Source organism: Taeniopygia guttata, chromosome Z (assembly GCF_048771995.1).
Source record: "Taeniopygia guttata chromosome Z, bTaeGut7.mat, whole genome shotgun sequence".
Lineage (NCBI taxonomy): Eukaryota > Metazoa > Chordata > Aves > Passeriformes > Estrildidae > Taeniopygia > Taeniopygia guttata.
The window spans coordinates 46,865,805-46,880,283 of record NC_133063.1 but is presented as its reverse complement, the minus strand read 5'-3'; the positions used below and the strand labels follow the sequence as shown (position 1 = coordinate 46,880,283).

General features: G+C 56.1%; 1 protein-coding gene across 5 annotated transcripts in view; it reads left to right on the top strand.

The window, feature by feature from the left end:
* Window positions 1-14,468, top strand: part of ATOSB (atos homolog B) — a 37,201-nt gene extending 22,733 nt beyond the window's left edge. For 3 of the 5 annotated variants that reach the window (XM_030258090.4, XM_030258091.4, XM_072922580.1), the window contains 9 exons: window positions 4,817-4,909; window positions 5,507-5,693; window positions 7,271-8,523; window positions 10,090-10,148; window positions 10,459-10,555; window positions 10,989-11,147; window positions 11,529-11,597; window positions 12,061-12,266; window positions 12,557-14,468. In XM_030258090.4, coding sequence (XP_030113950.4) covers window positions 7,432-8,523; window positions 10,090-10,148; window positions 10,459-10,555; window positions 10,989-11,147; window positions 11,529-11,597; window positions 12,061-12,266; window positions 12,557-12,710 — 1,836 coding nt within the window. In that variant the 5' untranslated portion in view covers window positions 4,817-4,909; window positions 5,507-5,693; window positions 7,271-7,431 and the 3' untranslated portion in view covers window positions 12,711-14,468. The remainder of the gene's footprint in view (window positions 1-4,816; window positions 4,910-5,506; window positions 5,694-7,270; window positions 8,524-10,089; window positions 10,149-10,458; window positions 10,556-10,988; window positions 11,148-11,528; window positions 11,598-12,060; window positions 12,267-12,556) is intronic. The other 2 variants (XM_030258093.4, XM_072922581.1) reach the window with 1 other exon arrangement.
* Window positions 14,469-14,479: the final 11 nt, after the last annotated feature.

The following is a 14,479-nucleotide window of genomic DNA, read 5'->3' as shown; positions in this document are numbered from 1 at the left end:
GGGAAGGGGCCGGTCCTCAGCTGGGCACTCGGGCTCTCCGCTGTGGTCCTCCCTCGCTCCCGCTGGGAAGGCACCTGAGATTAAAGCAGCGCCAAAGGCTATGGAGCTGCATACAGCGGTGGCTGAGGATTGCTTGTGCTGCGCCTGCCTCTCCATGTATTTGATCTCTCGACTTCCAGCGGGGACTGAATTCCTGTGCTGGATTCTGGGCTCGGCTCTTGTGAAAGGATCCAATTATTTTAGAGCTTTGAGCATCTCCATTTGCTGCCCATATTTGCGGCGCGCTGGCTGGAATTCCAAGTGATTAACGTGGCTGTGACATCCCTCCTAGGGGTGTTATCTTTGCTCGCTGTCCCCCACCGCCCCCCTCTTCCTCCTCCGGCAGCGAGCGGGCGAGACAGGCAGGCAGAGACAAAGGTCTGTCCTCAACCTGGGCTGTCCTCCCCGTAAGCGGCTGCTGCATGGGATTTCCCTGCCTTGCCTGCTGCAGGTTTCCTGGGTTCCCGGTCAAACACTGGAGCTGGGCGGCCGTGGGCTGTATCACAGAGGTTTGAACCTGCTGGGCTGGGTGGGCAGGGGGTGCTGCCGGCCTTGGAGAGCTGCCCGATTGTCCTGCCGGATTTTAAGCTGCTTTTCATTCTTTGACTGTGCTTTCCTGGGAAGAGGGGCAGCCGTGCGTGGAGGGGAGGTTGGCAGGGAGGGGGTTGGACGTGGAGGAAAGCTTTACACAGGTGGCTGTCGCATAGTGGAATCTGCCTGCAGACCCTGTAAACCCCCCCTTCCCAGCCGCAGGCTATTGTCAGCATCACCATGTGCAAGCCAGGCACCTGGGAAAGGTGTGCGGAGGTGATCTGTGCCAGGACGAGGGGCATCAGAGGGAAGGGGTAAGTCCTGGGCTGGGAGCTCTGCTCCAGCTCCCCCAGCTCCCAGGAGGGGTTTCATTGTGTTATCCTGACTTGGCCGAGCAGAAGGGCTCAGTCCCTGCGGCACCTGAGTGTGGTGCTAGGGCTGGGGAGGCACTGCATGTTGCTGGGCAGACCTCAGCCCTTCAGGAGGCTGCTGCAGCTTGGAACCCCAGCACGATGTACTGCAAAGAGGGCTGCTCTATCCCTGGGGGCTTCTGCACCCTGTCAGTGCCACCTCCCAAGGGATGGGAGGGAGCAGCAGCACAGACACGGTGCTGTGGGCACAGAGAGGTGTTGGGTCTCTGTCTCTGTAAAAGCTGTGTCTGGTGGTTTCTAGGAGCTTGCACTTGTGACATGGGCAATACCTCTTGCCCCATCCTTCCTCTCCGGGCGCAGGCTTTCTCTCCATTCCTGGCAGGGGCTAGCACTGAAGGAGGCTCTGCAGCTGCACAAATCTGGCATGGCAGGAGGCCTCCTGAGGACCCTCAAGAGCAGCACTTGCCCTTGCATTGGGACAAGGAAGCTCCCTCAATCTGTATCCATTCCCCCTCCCTCTCATTCTTCCTCTCGTTTCCACCAAGTGCCAGCTTCTTCCTCCCCAGCCTGAATTCCAGGATAGTACCACAGCCATGGCCAGTGGTCATTTTTCCCTTCAGGCACAGTTTGCTCCTCTAGCATCTCCTGAGTCAGCTTCTTCCTGGGATTGCCGCCTCTGCTACAGTGCTGGAGGTAGTCCGCAGCCTCATGTCTGTCTCTCCTGATGGTGATATGCCTGATCTGTCAGACTGTGCAGGAACCCTTCTCTGGTGGCAGCATTGCTGTTAGTGCTGCCATCCTTCAGGGTTGTGATGGAAACTTTCTGCCTGCTGGCACTTCACAAGCTCTGCTCTTAGCCTGTGCCAGGGAGCTCCTGGGTTTGTGCTCACGCTGCTTAGATTTCGTTCCTTCTCCTTGGGCCCAGATAGGATCAATAGAGTTATGATTTATCCTCCAGACAGTCTGTTTACAGCAGTTTCTGTTGCCTCTTCTCTTCCCTTGTACTCTGCTTGTTCTGAAGATGATTATGACGGCCCTTCTCCTTCCTGGATGTGTGGTTCCTGCTTCACCCTCAATGAGGCCACCAGTGTCTCTCCATAGCAATTCCCACAAGAGGAAGCAGGAGAGAAGACAGCAAAAGCCACTTAGGCATTGGTTTGGTGTGGTTTTTTTTTTTGTTTTTTTTTTTTTTTTTGGTCTAAATTCTGCAAAGACCTCTCTTGGTCATGCCAGCCACCAGGTTGGTGCTCTGTCCCAGGCAGCAGTGCCCAGGTCAAGTCTTCTTGCCCACTGGCCATATGTTCCTTTTGACTGGCTGGCAGTGCTACTCTGGGAAGTCTCTGGGATTTCCCCTGGATGAGTGTGGCAACTTCAGGCACAGTTCTTGCTCTCTTCCTTGCACTGGTGCTGTGCTACCAGCCCTGCCAGGCTCCCAAGGGCTCTGCCTTATGACAGACAACCTCTCTGCCCCACACTCATCCTGCTTCCTCTCTGGCTGGCACAGTACAGCTTGAACAGCAACAGACCCTTTTGCAGGCTGCAGCCTGGCATGTGGTACTGCTGCTGCATTGCCCAGCCAGGAACCTATCCTCTCTCGCCATCCTGCTTTGTTGCCTCCAGACTAAGACCATGGTCTGTTAATCCTGGTTTCCCCCTGGATGTGCTAATAGGAATGGAACCAGCAGGTAAGCCAAGTGCCTGACCCAACCCCACCAGGCCTGGCTGTGTTATTCCACATCAGGCTCTGGTGGCTCGGTGTCTCCAATGAACACAGCATTTCTGCCCCAGTGCATGGGACACGCTCCCTCTCTGCAGGTCATTTGGCACTGGGTATTTCTTGGCTGTTGAAGCATGGTGCCCTCCCCAGGCAAAAAAATAGAGGAAGGCTGTGCCTAGCATAACTCCAGATCCAGGTGCTGGGAGATCTTGGCAAAAGCACAGGGCCCTGCCTGTTCTCTGAACAATGAGGGGGCCTTGGCAGGAGCAGGGCAGACAGTGGAAGAGCTCTGGGTGGGCTTCTCTAAGAGACAAAGCTCTCTGAGTCCTATTTTAGAGCACCAGCACGAACTGAAACACTGTCAATAAAAAAAATCAGCATCATGTGGGCTTAGGAGGGACCAAACACTTGATGTGGGCACAAGGAGCCCCATGTGCTGTGTCCAGAGGGATGGGACCTGTGCTGCTCAGCTGAGCTGATGAAGCCCTGGGCCTGCCTCTGTCCCATCCATGTGGCCAGAATTAGAGCTCTGGCAATGCCTGGCTCAAGGACAGGAGAAGGCAGAGGTGACCAGGTGCTTTCTTCCTGTGCCTGCTTGGAGTGCAAGAGGCCATGGTCCCAGGGTTGCTGTTGTGTTCTGTGGGGAGGTGGTGGGCTCCCGTGGTGCTCTCAGAGGCTGAGCTCTACTGTGAGCTGGATTGGCTCTCAGCAGGGAGGAACTGTCCTGGGAGGCACTTGGCACTGCCAAGAGAACCTCCCTGGGATACAGCCCCTTGCATCTTGAGAAGGGTGAGAAGCAGAGCTATGCCCCAGCTGCTGCCCATCCCAGGCTGTTGGGCATTCCACCTGGAGGATGTTCAAGGAGATCTTAGGGTTACTTGGAGACACTTTGGGTGATACTTTCCTGTCCCTGGTGTGGAGCCGGCATTTTCCAGCACAATGTTTCAAACAACAGTATCTGGTCTTGGCAAAAGGTGGTGCAGCTCTTGTTCTAGTGGCTGGTATTGGCAGCACCTGATGGCTGGTGTTGAGATCTCAGCTAGGAGGGATTTGTGGTGCTAGCAGGTCAGCCTGTCCTTATACATCCATTCTCCTGAAAGGCAGCTGTTACCAGGGAGAAAATGGCTGTGACTTCAGTGGAACACAGGGAAGAGAATGAAACAACGCAGGTGAAACTGTGTATTTGTTCTGGCATGGACACACTCTTTCGTCCAGTGCACCAGGCTGATTCTTGCTGTTGGTTGCTGAGTTTGCTTCCCATTGGTTGATAGTGCCACACAAGTCATGGTACAAATATCCCCCAGGGACGGAGGAGGGACACAGGTAGGAAGAGCACAGCATGTTACCACTTCAGCATCTGCCCACAACTGAGGGCATTCACTTGCTTTCCTACCTGCTTTGGTGCAGGCCTCATGGGGTGCCAGGAGGATCTGCTCTTTACAAAAAGCTTTTATTGAGGATTTAGACCCATGGTTTGTCATGCTGCAGCACTGATTTGCCCTGCTGCAAGTGCTCCTTGGGTGCAGTTGTATTGAATCTCAATAGGTCCTGTTCTGGCTGGTTGCTGGCAGTACCCTTCCCCAGCAGTGGTGGTGGCTTTTGAGCTGTCCAGCTCTCAGAGACTGGTCATGACAACCTGTAGTTACAAATCTTATTGGAAATGTAGTGAAAGAACAGACTGTTTTCTGGGGCAGGTGAGGTCAGGCAGTAAGCACAGCTGATACTGGCTTCCCATATGCAAGTTGCAGGGATGCAGAATTTGCCAGACCAGGATGCCAGAAGGGGATTGCACTTGAGTGTTGTTACCTGTGAACATCCATTTGGAGTTTTTGTTCATCTGCCTGGCCGTGCTGTTTCCAGCCTTCAGAGCAGTACTCACTGCTGGCTTAGGGTGCCCAGACAGCGACTTTCTGCTGGATGGGTGCTGCAGTGAGTCCCCATTTGAGGGATGCATGAGGAGGGAGGTGGGGAGGGCATGATCCCTAAGCATAGGCACGATTTCCTTCTTTAGCTGGAGGCGCCTGCAATAGTGAAGCCCATGAGCTGCCTCTGCCACAGAGGTGCTGAGGGTAGAGGTGCCCAAGGGCTCCTGCACACTCTGAAGCTGTTGCACCATGAGCTCCTGCTTCAGCTGACTCTTCTCCACACCCTCTTCCAGGCATCAAAGCTGCAGTGCCTGTGGATTATGACCACAGGGGAGCTGTGTTGCATCTGTAAATCTCTGTTGTGCATCAAGGGCACATCTGAACAGGTGAGAGCTCTGCACATGAAAGGATTGCTGTCTTTGTGCTGGGAAAGACTGGTGGGGGGCCATTACAGCTCAGGGCTATTGGGCTCCTCATTTCTGCCTTCCCTGACAGGCATCTCATATTGGAAGAAAACAATTCGAAGCTCTTCTCCTTATCTGTAGGGCCAGAAAGTGCCCTGTGCTATGGGTGGAAGGGGGAGGAGGTAAACATGAGACCAGGAACTAACTGGAGGCCCAGAGGTTGCTGCAGTGTCTTGGAAAGGAAAGCATGAAATGGTCGCCAGAAAGAAAGAGGAATCTGTTCCTATGCACAGGGTTTCATACAGGAAGGCATACAAAAGGGATGTAAAATGAAGCCAGGTATGAGAGTTCACAGCCTAGCTTAAAATATTTGTGGTTTAAATGGAAATCAAGGTGTTAACACTGCCTGAGGTGGCTGAGATGTATGTGGCCTTTGATTTGGGAGGCTCAGAAAGGCTGAACCTAAATGCTGCCTTCCTTGCCTGCATGACCCTGCAGACAGGAAGCACCCTCCTGCCCTTCTCCCAGGAAGCATCTGAATCATCCCAGCCCTGCATCTCCCCCTTTCCTTCCCCTCAGAGCCACTGTGGACACTGAAGAGCTGGAGAGGACATTGCAGAGGTTTGGAGGCACACCGTGATGGTGGGAGCCATTCCACGGCAGCCACGCCGCTTCTGGGGGGTGCCTGACTGGCAGGCGTCTTCAGCTAGTTGTGCCAACGACCGCCTGCTGCGGGGCAGGGAGGTTAATCCAGAGACAAGCAGGGGTAAGTAAGTGTGGGGAGCAGCCAGGAAGGGCTGCACTGTTGTGGGCTACACAGAGGGGTTGGGGTTGACAGGCACATCTGGAGGTTATCTGGACCAGCCCCACCTAGAGCCAGTGCCCAGGACTTTGTCCTCATGACTTCTGGATATCTCCAAGGATGAAGATTCCGCAACCTCTCTAGGTAACTGGTTATAGTGCTTGGTCACGGTAAAACAAAATAATGTTTTCTGATATTCAGAGGGAACCCCTCATCTAGATATCTAGATGAGATCTCACTGAGCCGTCTGTTCTCCAGGCTGAACAGTCCCAGCTCTCATAGGACAGATGCTATATTCTCTTAATTTTTTTTTAGTGTCCCTGTTTTGCGTTCTCTCAGATGTGGCCTCACCAGTGCTGAGCAGAGAGGGAGGATCAGTTTGATTAACCTGCTGTAACCTGCTGTTAATCCTGAGCCTGGTGCACTATTGTTTTTCTTTCCTGCAAAGGTGCATTGCTGGCTCATAGTCAACATGGCACCCACCAGGACCCCCAAGGCCTTTTCTATTGTGCTGATTTCCATCCAGTCAGTCCCTAACATATCCTGGTGCATGGTTATACTTTTTGTCACCCCTTTTAAACAGACTCCCTGGTCTCAAGCACCTTGGCCTGCCATTTTCACATTCACATCCCAGCAGGGTCAAAATAGCATATGCAGGCTCACTCTCCACATTGCCTTGATCCACTTGGAGAACAAATTTCCCTATTGCTCCCTTGCCCTTAAGCCTTTGCTCCACAAGATCAGGCACAGCTATAAGGACAGGCAAAAGGCAGAGCTGCCAGGCATGGGCAGTTTGTCCTCAGTCTGCTGGTGACTTTTCCTGCATCTCCTCAGCTCTTGCAGCCATTTCAATATTTTTCATTCCTGAAACAAACCAACATGTGGACAGGATTCTCACATTGCTCTCAAATCAAATTGGACTGAAAAATCAAAGGTGAGGCACCATGCTGCACAGAGAAGGGTAGGCCTTGGAGCTGGCAGGAGTGGGTGGATAGTGGCCTTGGTACCTCCCAGCTGCTGAATGAGGTGCTGGAGATGCCTGGTCCAAGTTGGCAGAGGTAACAGGGATGTTAGGCCGTGGGGCTGGCACCAGCTCTGCCTCATTCAGTGCACGTGGCCAGGGCAGGATGTCTTGGCCAGCACTGGGAGATGTTGCTGCTGTTGCCCAAAGGGGTGATTACACGCCTGAGCCCCTGGGACTGGTCTGACCTGCCTGACTCCTGTGTTCCACAACAGCACAAGCATGTCCTGGCAGAGGGCACGCCTCTTCCTCCCCACTTGTCCAGACTTGTCCACAGGTGTCTCCTGCCTGTCTGGAGACTTCTCTCCTTGACCAGGAAGGGCATGCTGAACCTGCTTTTGGGTGATGCCTCAGGGCTTCCCAGAAGGGCACATCAGCCTCATTCCTCTTCCTGTCCCTGGAGAGGTAGATTCAAGTGGGCTGTGTGAGGAGCCATGTGCCAGTGGATCCCTTGCAGCCAGAAGCCTAGATGAGGTTGGAGGTCCAAGGCTGTTACTCATCCTTCTCTCTTTTTTTCCAGATGCTGTGCTGCAGACCACCTCATAGTAGAGGGCTCAGAGATTCTGAGTGAGAGGGGGCCCAGCTCCCACCCCCTGCCCTTTCACCCTGACCTGTGGCACTTTACAATCGCCCTCCTGCTGCTGCATGGGCTCCACTCGGAGTCCTAGCAAGTGAGGCTCCATGCGGCACATCCACACAGAGACGTCTCTGCCCCCGGAGCACAGCACAGACCCCAGCCTGTCCCGGCCCAGGGGGGAGACACCCTTGGAGCCTTCCTCGCAGTGCTGCACCCACCGCAGCATCCTCATGGGCTACAATGAGACAGAGATCAAGCGCCAGAAGGTTTACCAGGTGTCCATCTTCTCCCATCTCCCCAGCTCCTCTGAGAGCACAGAGCAGCGGGCAGGCACCCGGCCAGCTGTCAAGAGGGGATACCCCGAGCAGCGAACTCCGGAGGGGGGTCGAGATCCCAAACGAACTCACTGGGGTGACAGGGGGGTGGATGGGGGCCCTGGGCAGCCTTCCCTGGATGATGATGATACCTTTGAGGATGGTCTGCTTGTGGAGGAGCTCTCCCTTTGCGGCTCTGCCCAGCACTTCTCCCACAGTGGGCTGCGGGTGGTGGAGCACCGCTGTGAGGGCAGCCCTAGCCACAGCCCCAAGGCCAGCAGAGAGGACAAGTCACAGGATGTCTCCTTCTCCTCCTCCTCCTCTTCCTCTCCCTCCTCCTCCTGGCCCCAGCACATTGCTTGCAGTACTTTGCACATGAGAGACAGTTGCCCTGTCTCATCAGGGGATCAGCCCATAGACTATGGAGAGAATGGGGAGCCAGCAAGTGGCCACAATGTACTTCACCTTGAATTGCACAGTATTGCACAAACAACCCAGTTGGACCCTGGTGGGAAGAGAGAGAAGCCAGGGAGCAGCCCAGCTCACACCAGCACGGCTAGCAGGGAAGCGGAAGGGCCAGCAGTGGCCAATGGGTGCAGGGAGTCCCCAGTTCCGCTGACAGTGCTCAGCCCTGAGCCCAGCAACCTGAGCTCCCAGGAGATGACACCCTGTGGGAGCAGCCAGCTCAGTGGCACCTGCCCAGCCAAAAGGAAGTTGCTGCCTGCTGGCGAGGTTATGGCTGACTCCTGCTCTGAGGATGAGAGCCAGTCCCCACCAGCAAGGAAGAAGAGGGTCCTGCCATGCCATCCTGTGCCCACAGCCTGCCGCAGCACTGATGCCAAGGGAGCTCCATTCTGGAATCACCTGCTTCCTGCAGCCAAGGTGAGCATTGCTCATATGGGGAAGGAGGGAATGGCCTGGGGATGCCCAGAGCTCAGGACTGCGCTTGTGGGCAGTGTGGTCCAGTGTGGCACCACGCCCTGTCCTGTCCGTTGCAGTACTGGTGCGAGCAAGGCAGCAGCTGGCAGTCAGCCCTGACACACATGGTCTGTTTTAACCAGCTCTTGACATCCTGTAGTCACTGCATGCAACTGGCTTCTTCTCCTGGAGAGCCTTGATTGGACAGGAGACAACCTCCCCATGGCAGTGAGAACTGGACATGTCATGAAGCCACTTTTGGTGTCTGATGGCTTTATGTTAAGCTATGATGTACCAGCAAGCTTGGGAAGAAGGCTGGCCTCTGCCTGCCTGAAGAAGGAAGGCAGATGCATGGGATGGCTTCAACTGGCTATGATGCCCATTAGAGCAAGTGTCTGGTAGCAGGCAGTGCGAGTGGACATGCTTTGACCAAGGAGCCCAGTGCTGTGTGCCAAGATGACACTGGCTTTTCTGCCATTTTGAGGTGCCTGTGGCATGTCCCCAAGGTGTCACAAACTCTCAGCAATGGAGCAGACCTGTGAGGTTTGCAGCCCTCCCTAGCAGCTCAGGAGCTGCCTCTGATTCCTCCTTTGTTACCCTGCCCTTCTTATCAGCCCCCTGCCTGCCAGCTGAGACTGCAGCAGGTTCAGGCCAGACCTGGCACCTTCTTCTTTTCATCTGGGGCATTCCATGGTGTGGGGACCCACAAGAACTGATGTCAGAGCTACCCTGGCTTCTTGCTGCTTGGGGCTGGGACACACCATCCATGGCACACAGCTCCATCACTGCCTGCCTTTTTCATGATTGTCCCCCAGCCCAGCTGCCCCCAGCACTGTCCTTGCAGAGTGAAGCCCTCCAGCACCTTCCCTGGGTTTTCCCACCCGGTCATGCCAGCCCGCTCCATCATCCCTTTATGTTGTGCTACCCTTTGTGTGGCTTCCAGAAGGGAAAGCCCTTGAAAAAGGGACATCTTTAAAAGGAGGCTGCAGTGTGACTGTGGCTTTAACCACCCCTCCCCTCCCCACAGCTGTAGAACCCTAGCTGTGGGTAGGGGTGGGCAACAGACCCCTCTGCCTGGTGGCACTGCTGAGGACTTTGCATGAATCACCAGGGGACAGAACTTTTCCAAGGCTGGTCAAGGAGTGTCCTTGTAGGTGTCACCAGTCCCTGGGAGGTGCAAGGTGGTGTCATTGCATGGCTCTGTCTACAGGTGCCTTGTCACTGGGGCTGCTCCTGAGACCTGTTTTGTAAAGAGGGAACAGTGTGTACCCTTGGGTACCAATACCCTCATTCCCAGCTGAGCCACTTCAAGGTTTGGGCAGCCCCATGTCCCCACCAGACACTCCAGTCCTTGTGCTGCCCTTCTAGCCTTTCAGAGGACACTGATGGCTTCCCAAGGACAGGAGCCTATCCAATCTGCTGGGGCCCTCATGGGAATATGGGGCAGGGCAATGGACAATGGCACCTCCCAGGGGTGCATGGGCTCTGGTTGCTGCCCTAACATGGTTCTCCATTTCATGTCCCCTCCAGAGCCCTTCAGATTGCACTGCGGTTGGGAGGAGGCTGAAGAGTGGGCTGCGTCTCAAATCGTGAGTATCCTGGCAGCCCTGTGGGATGGACATGGGGGCTCAGGGTGCCTGCCCACCTCAGTGACCTGCAGCCCCATGGGAGGTTCACGTTGGGCTGAGTCCTCTTCCCTGCCCTGGCCCAGGTATCTACCCTCCATAAGGCCACAGATTGGGGTGGGGGGTGATGTTTCTTCTTCCCCTGGGATAGAAGTGGGTTCACCCCTAGCAAAGGTACAGGGGACCTGGAGAGGGATCCACATTCCCAGCAACATGAACAACGCAGGGCTGTGTGCTCTTCAGTCCAACACCAGTCTTCTCTCCTCACTCCAAGGCGACATCTCCGGACCAGCCTCCGGAGGGGCACTAGGTCCCCCGCAGTGCCCTGGACCACCACCACTGTCAGCCATGCTCTGCTGGGCAATTTTGAGGTAACGGTGCTTGTCTGCTGCGGGGCGGTGGGTCCCAGGGGCTCCACACAGGGCTAGCAATGAGTGTGAGAGGCTGAACCTGATGGGAGCCCTGATGTGGGGCTCGGCTGGGCTGATTGTCCCCAAAAGGCCTGGCGTGCAGTTGCCACCACACAGACCCACTAGCAGCATGGCTCAGACAGAAGATCTTTGGGTAGAGCCTGCTGAGGTAGGTGCTGCGAGGCTGAGCCAAGGCACTCTCACTGCTTCTTCCTGTTAGATGGTTGGTGTAGTCCCAGCAGTCCAGGGTGGGTCTGTCTCAGAGTGAGGTCTCTGGGCACACGAGGGCAAGCAGCCAGCTGGGTGCAGTGAAGATGGGGATGACTTCACCTGGAGCATTGAGGCAGGGGATAGGCTGATGTTTGAGATTCCCTAATGCTTCCCTCCCTTTCAGGAGTCTATCCTGAAGGGGCGCTTTGCACCATCGGGGAGGATTGAGGGTTTCACGGCAGAGATCGGTGCCAGTGGCTCCTACTGTCCCCAGCATGTCACCCTGCCTGTCGTCGTCACCTACTTCGACATCTCTGAACACAACGCACCCTCGCCTTTCCTGGTACTTGGATGTGGGGCAGCTGGGGGGGCTGTACCCTGACACTGTGGGGGACCCGTCCCTGTTAGAGGGTGGCTCAAGCAACCACCTGCTTGTGGAGACGACTGCCTGTGCCAGGAGCGATCTTTAACCCAAAAAAAAAAAAAAAAAGGAAAGAAGAGGGAACATACACTGGCCTTCCTGCTTCATGGTCATCATTATCGTCACCTCTCTAGTCACCACCTCTCTGTTTCTGCTCCTTGTTTGGAGAGGGGCTGAGCTGGGGGTCTTCTTGTTGACTTGTGCCAAGTATTCCCAGCGAGGGAGTCTCAGGCCCATGCTGGTTCCCAGCTGGGCTTTTCTTCAGCTTTCTCCCTCTCTCACATGCTGTTTATTTTGCCCCAGGGAGTGATTGACTTGGAGGCCTTGGGAAAGAAGGGTTACAGTGTCCCCAAAGCTGGAACCATCCAAGTGGTGAGTCATTCCCTGGCCTGCAGTAGCACTGTGGGGATGGGGCTGCTTGGGCTCTGGCTGCCCTGCTTGGAGGGGGCGGTGTGCTCCATGACATTGTTAGGCAGGGCAGCAGCTGGAATGGGTGTCTCCTGCAGAGACGTTACGTGGCCACCAAGACAGCATAGCAGAGGGGAGCACAGGGTACCTAGGGTGCTGTCAGGGAGACAAGCTAATGGGAAAATCAGGGAAGGAAGATGTGGGTGAGGGTTTTGGCAGGAAACTGCATATGTGCAGTTGGAATGGGATGTGATGGAAGAGGGGCACAGGTGTGAAGGTGGGTGGAAAGGACCTGTGACACTCAGGCTAAGCCCTCTAGGATTTGTGTGGGGCTTTCTGGATCCTTGGTCCAGCAGCTCCTGCTTCCAGATGCCCCATCTCTGCCCTGCATCCTTCTCAGTCTCACCCTCTACCCCTCTGCCCCTAGACCTTATTTAACCCCAACAAGACTGTGGTGAAGATGTTCTTGGTGACGTACGACTTCCAGGACATGCCGGCCAACCACATGACCTTTCTACGCCATCGCATCTTCCTGGTGCCCGTGGGGGAGGAGGAGGGGTCCACAGTGGCTCCCAGTGACCCACTGGGCACCAGCCCACCCCGCAGGGTTCTCTGCTACCTGATGCATCTAAGGTAAAGCCTGCCAGGGGATGGGCACCTGTCCCAGCTCACCCCTGGGCTCCTCTCTGACATGTCCCAAGCCTGCAAGACAGGAGGGACTGGGGAGGAGCAGGGACCAGCTGCTCCTTTGGGGAGGTTGGAACTGCCAGCCTACCCAAGGGCAGCTTTCTCTGTCCCTCTGAAGGCAGCCAGAGGGAGGCTACCTTGACCAGGGACCAAAGTAGTCAAGGGGGTTGTGTCCTCACTGAGGATGCCCCGCCCGGGGAGCCTGAGGTCCCTCTGCCCTGCTCGTTTCCACACAGGTTTCACAGCTCCAAGTCAGGGAAGATCTACCTTCATGACGACATTCGGCTGCTTTTCTCCCGCAAGTCGATTGAGGTGGATTCGGGGATCCCCTATGAACTGAAATCCTTCACAGAGATGCCGCGGAACCCCTGCTACTCACCCAGGGCCTGACCTTCTTCACTCCTGCCCCCAGAGCCACTGGGAAGCCTCCAGCCCAGCACTTTGGGGAGAGATGAGTAAAGGGCCAGCAAGCACTGTTTTGAGATATCACCCACCCTCCTGACCAGCACGGGCACCACGCTCTGCAGCAGGGCTGGGAACACCCAGGGGGCTTCACCAAGAGGGGCAGGGGCTTAGGAGCAGCCCTGGCACTCCAGGGACATGCCCAAGCCTTCTACTGGCACTGTTCCCAGCTTGGAGACTTGGCTGTGGCTGAGGTGGGTGGGCGTGGAGTGAAGAGTTGGACTGGAGCTGTGAGTGAGACCATCCACACTGGTCTCGGGTCTGGGAGCAGGAAGTGTGGAAGAGTTTGTATTTATTAGTATTTATTGTTGCTGGGAGCGCAGAGGAGGCTTGTGCAGAGGATCAGAGGTGCTGTGCTTGTTCTTCCTCTCAGCCCTGCCTGCACCAGGCTGCCCGTGTTTGGGCAGGGCTGTGGGGACTGTGAGGATGACTAGGGACAGGGATGCCTCAGCCCATGGAAGGGAGAGTGACCCAGTGCTCACACAGGGTGCAGCTCTCAGGTAAGGGGTGTGTTAAAAGCCCAGTGACAGGCTAAGCCTTCCTGGCATCAGCTTTGCAGGGCCAGCCCAACTCCAAACAGCTTGGGGAGGCCTGCGCTCATCTTCGGAGTCTTTTAGGGTAAGCCAGAGCCCAATAGACCTATGGCTGTCAAGAAAGTGGCAACTGCCAGGTTCCTGAAGGTAAGAGACACAGCTGCCACGTGGATGGGGACCTGGAGCTCTTTGCAGGAATATGGGGATAGCCCTCTGGGCAAGAGCCTCCAGAGCACGTGAGCTGTGAATCTGAGATTGCCAAAAAAAAAAGGAACTTTGCACTGTCTGTGGATGTGGGGTGAATCCCATGCAGGAGGCAGCTTTGGGCAGGGACTGCTGGCAGGGTGATCAGAGGTTGGAGGATGGTCAGGAGCCCCTGATTAGAAAAACGGGGTAACGGGGAAGCAACAGAGGAAATCAAACTCTGGGAGCTGGGCTGGTTCATCAGGAGCAGGACTGGGAGAATCCAGACTGGGGCAGTCAGAAGGACAGGGCCAAGGATAAAACAAGCTTGCACATTCCCTGTCTATTCACCTCTCTGCCCTCTGAGGGTCTCAGCAAAGCTTCCCTGCCAGCACAGGTTGTGGAGATGGATCCTCAGCCCCTCTGTCAAAGAGAACAAGAGGGGGACAGGCCCAACCCCATCACTCCCACCACTGAGGCCGAGACCCCAGCATGGGGAGCTCCGTGTGGGGATAGACCAGGAGTGGGGGGTTTGGGGCGAGGTTGTGGTCTGCCTTGCTCGGGGGCAGTTGGGGGCTCCGGCCCTGCTGCACTCGCGTTGGGAAGCCTGAAAATGTCCATATACTCACACTGGGGGCCTGAACCCTCCAAACAGAGGTTTTGAACCCCCCAAACACCGGGGCCGCTCCCCCCAAACCGGGGCCCTGAATCCCGCAGGCTGTGGGTCTGAACCCCCCAAACCGGGGCCCTGAATCCCGCAGGCTGTGGGTCTGAACCCCCCAGCACCGGGGCCACTCCCCAGCTGCCCTGGCCAGCGGCTCCCGGGGGCCGCCGTGACGCCAGAGTCCCCCTCGCCCCCAGGTCACCGGGGTTGCCCCTCTCGCCGTGGCCCTGCGGGATTGCGAGGGCCGTGCCGGTACTTTTCGTGTTCGTTTCTAATTTAATAAACGTCCGTTTGGAGCGCCTGAAAGAGACCGCAGC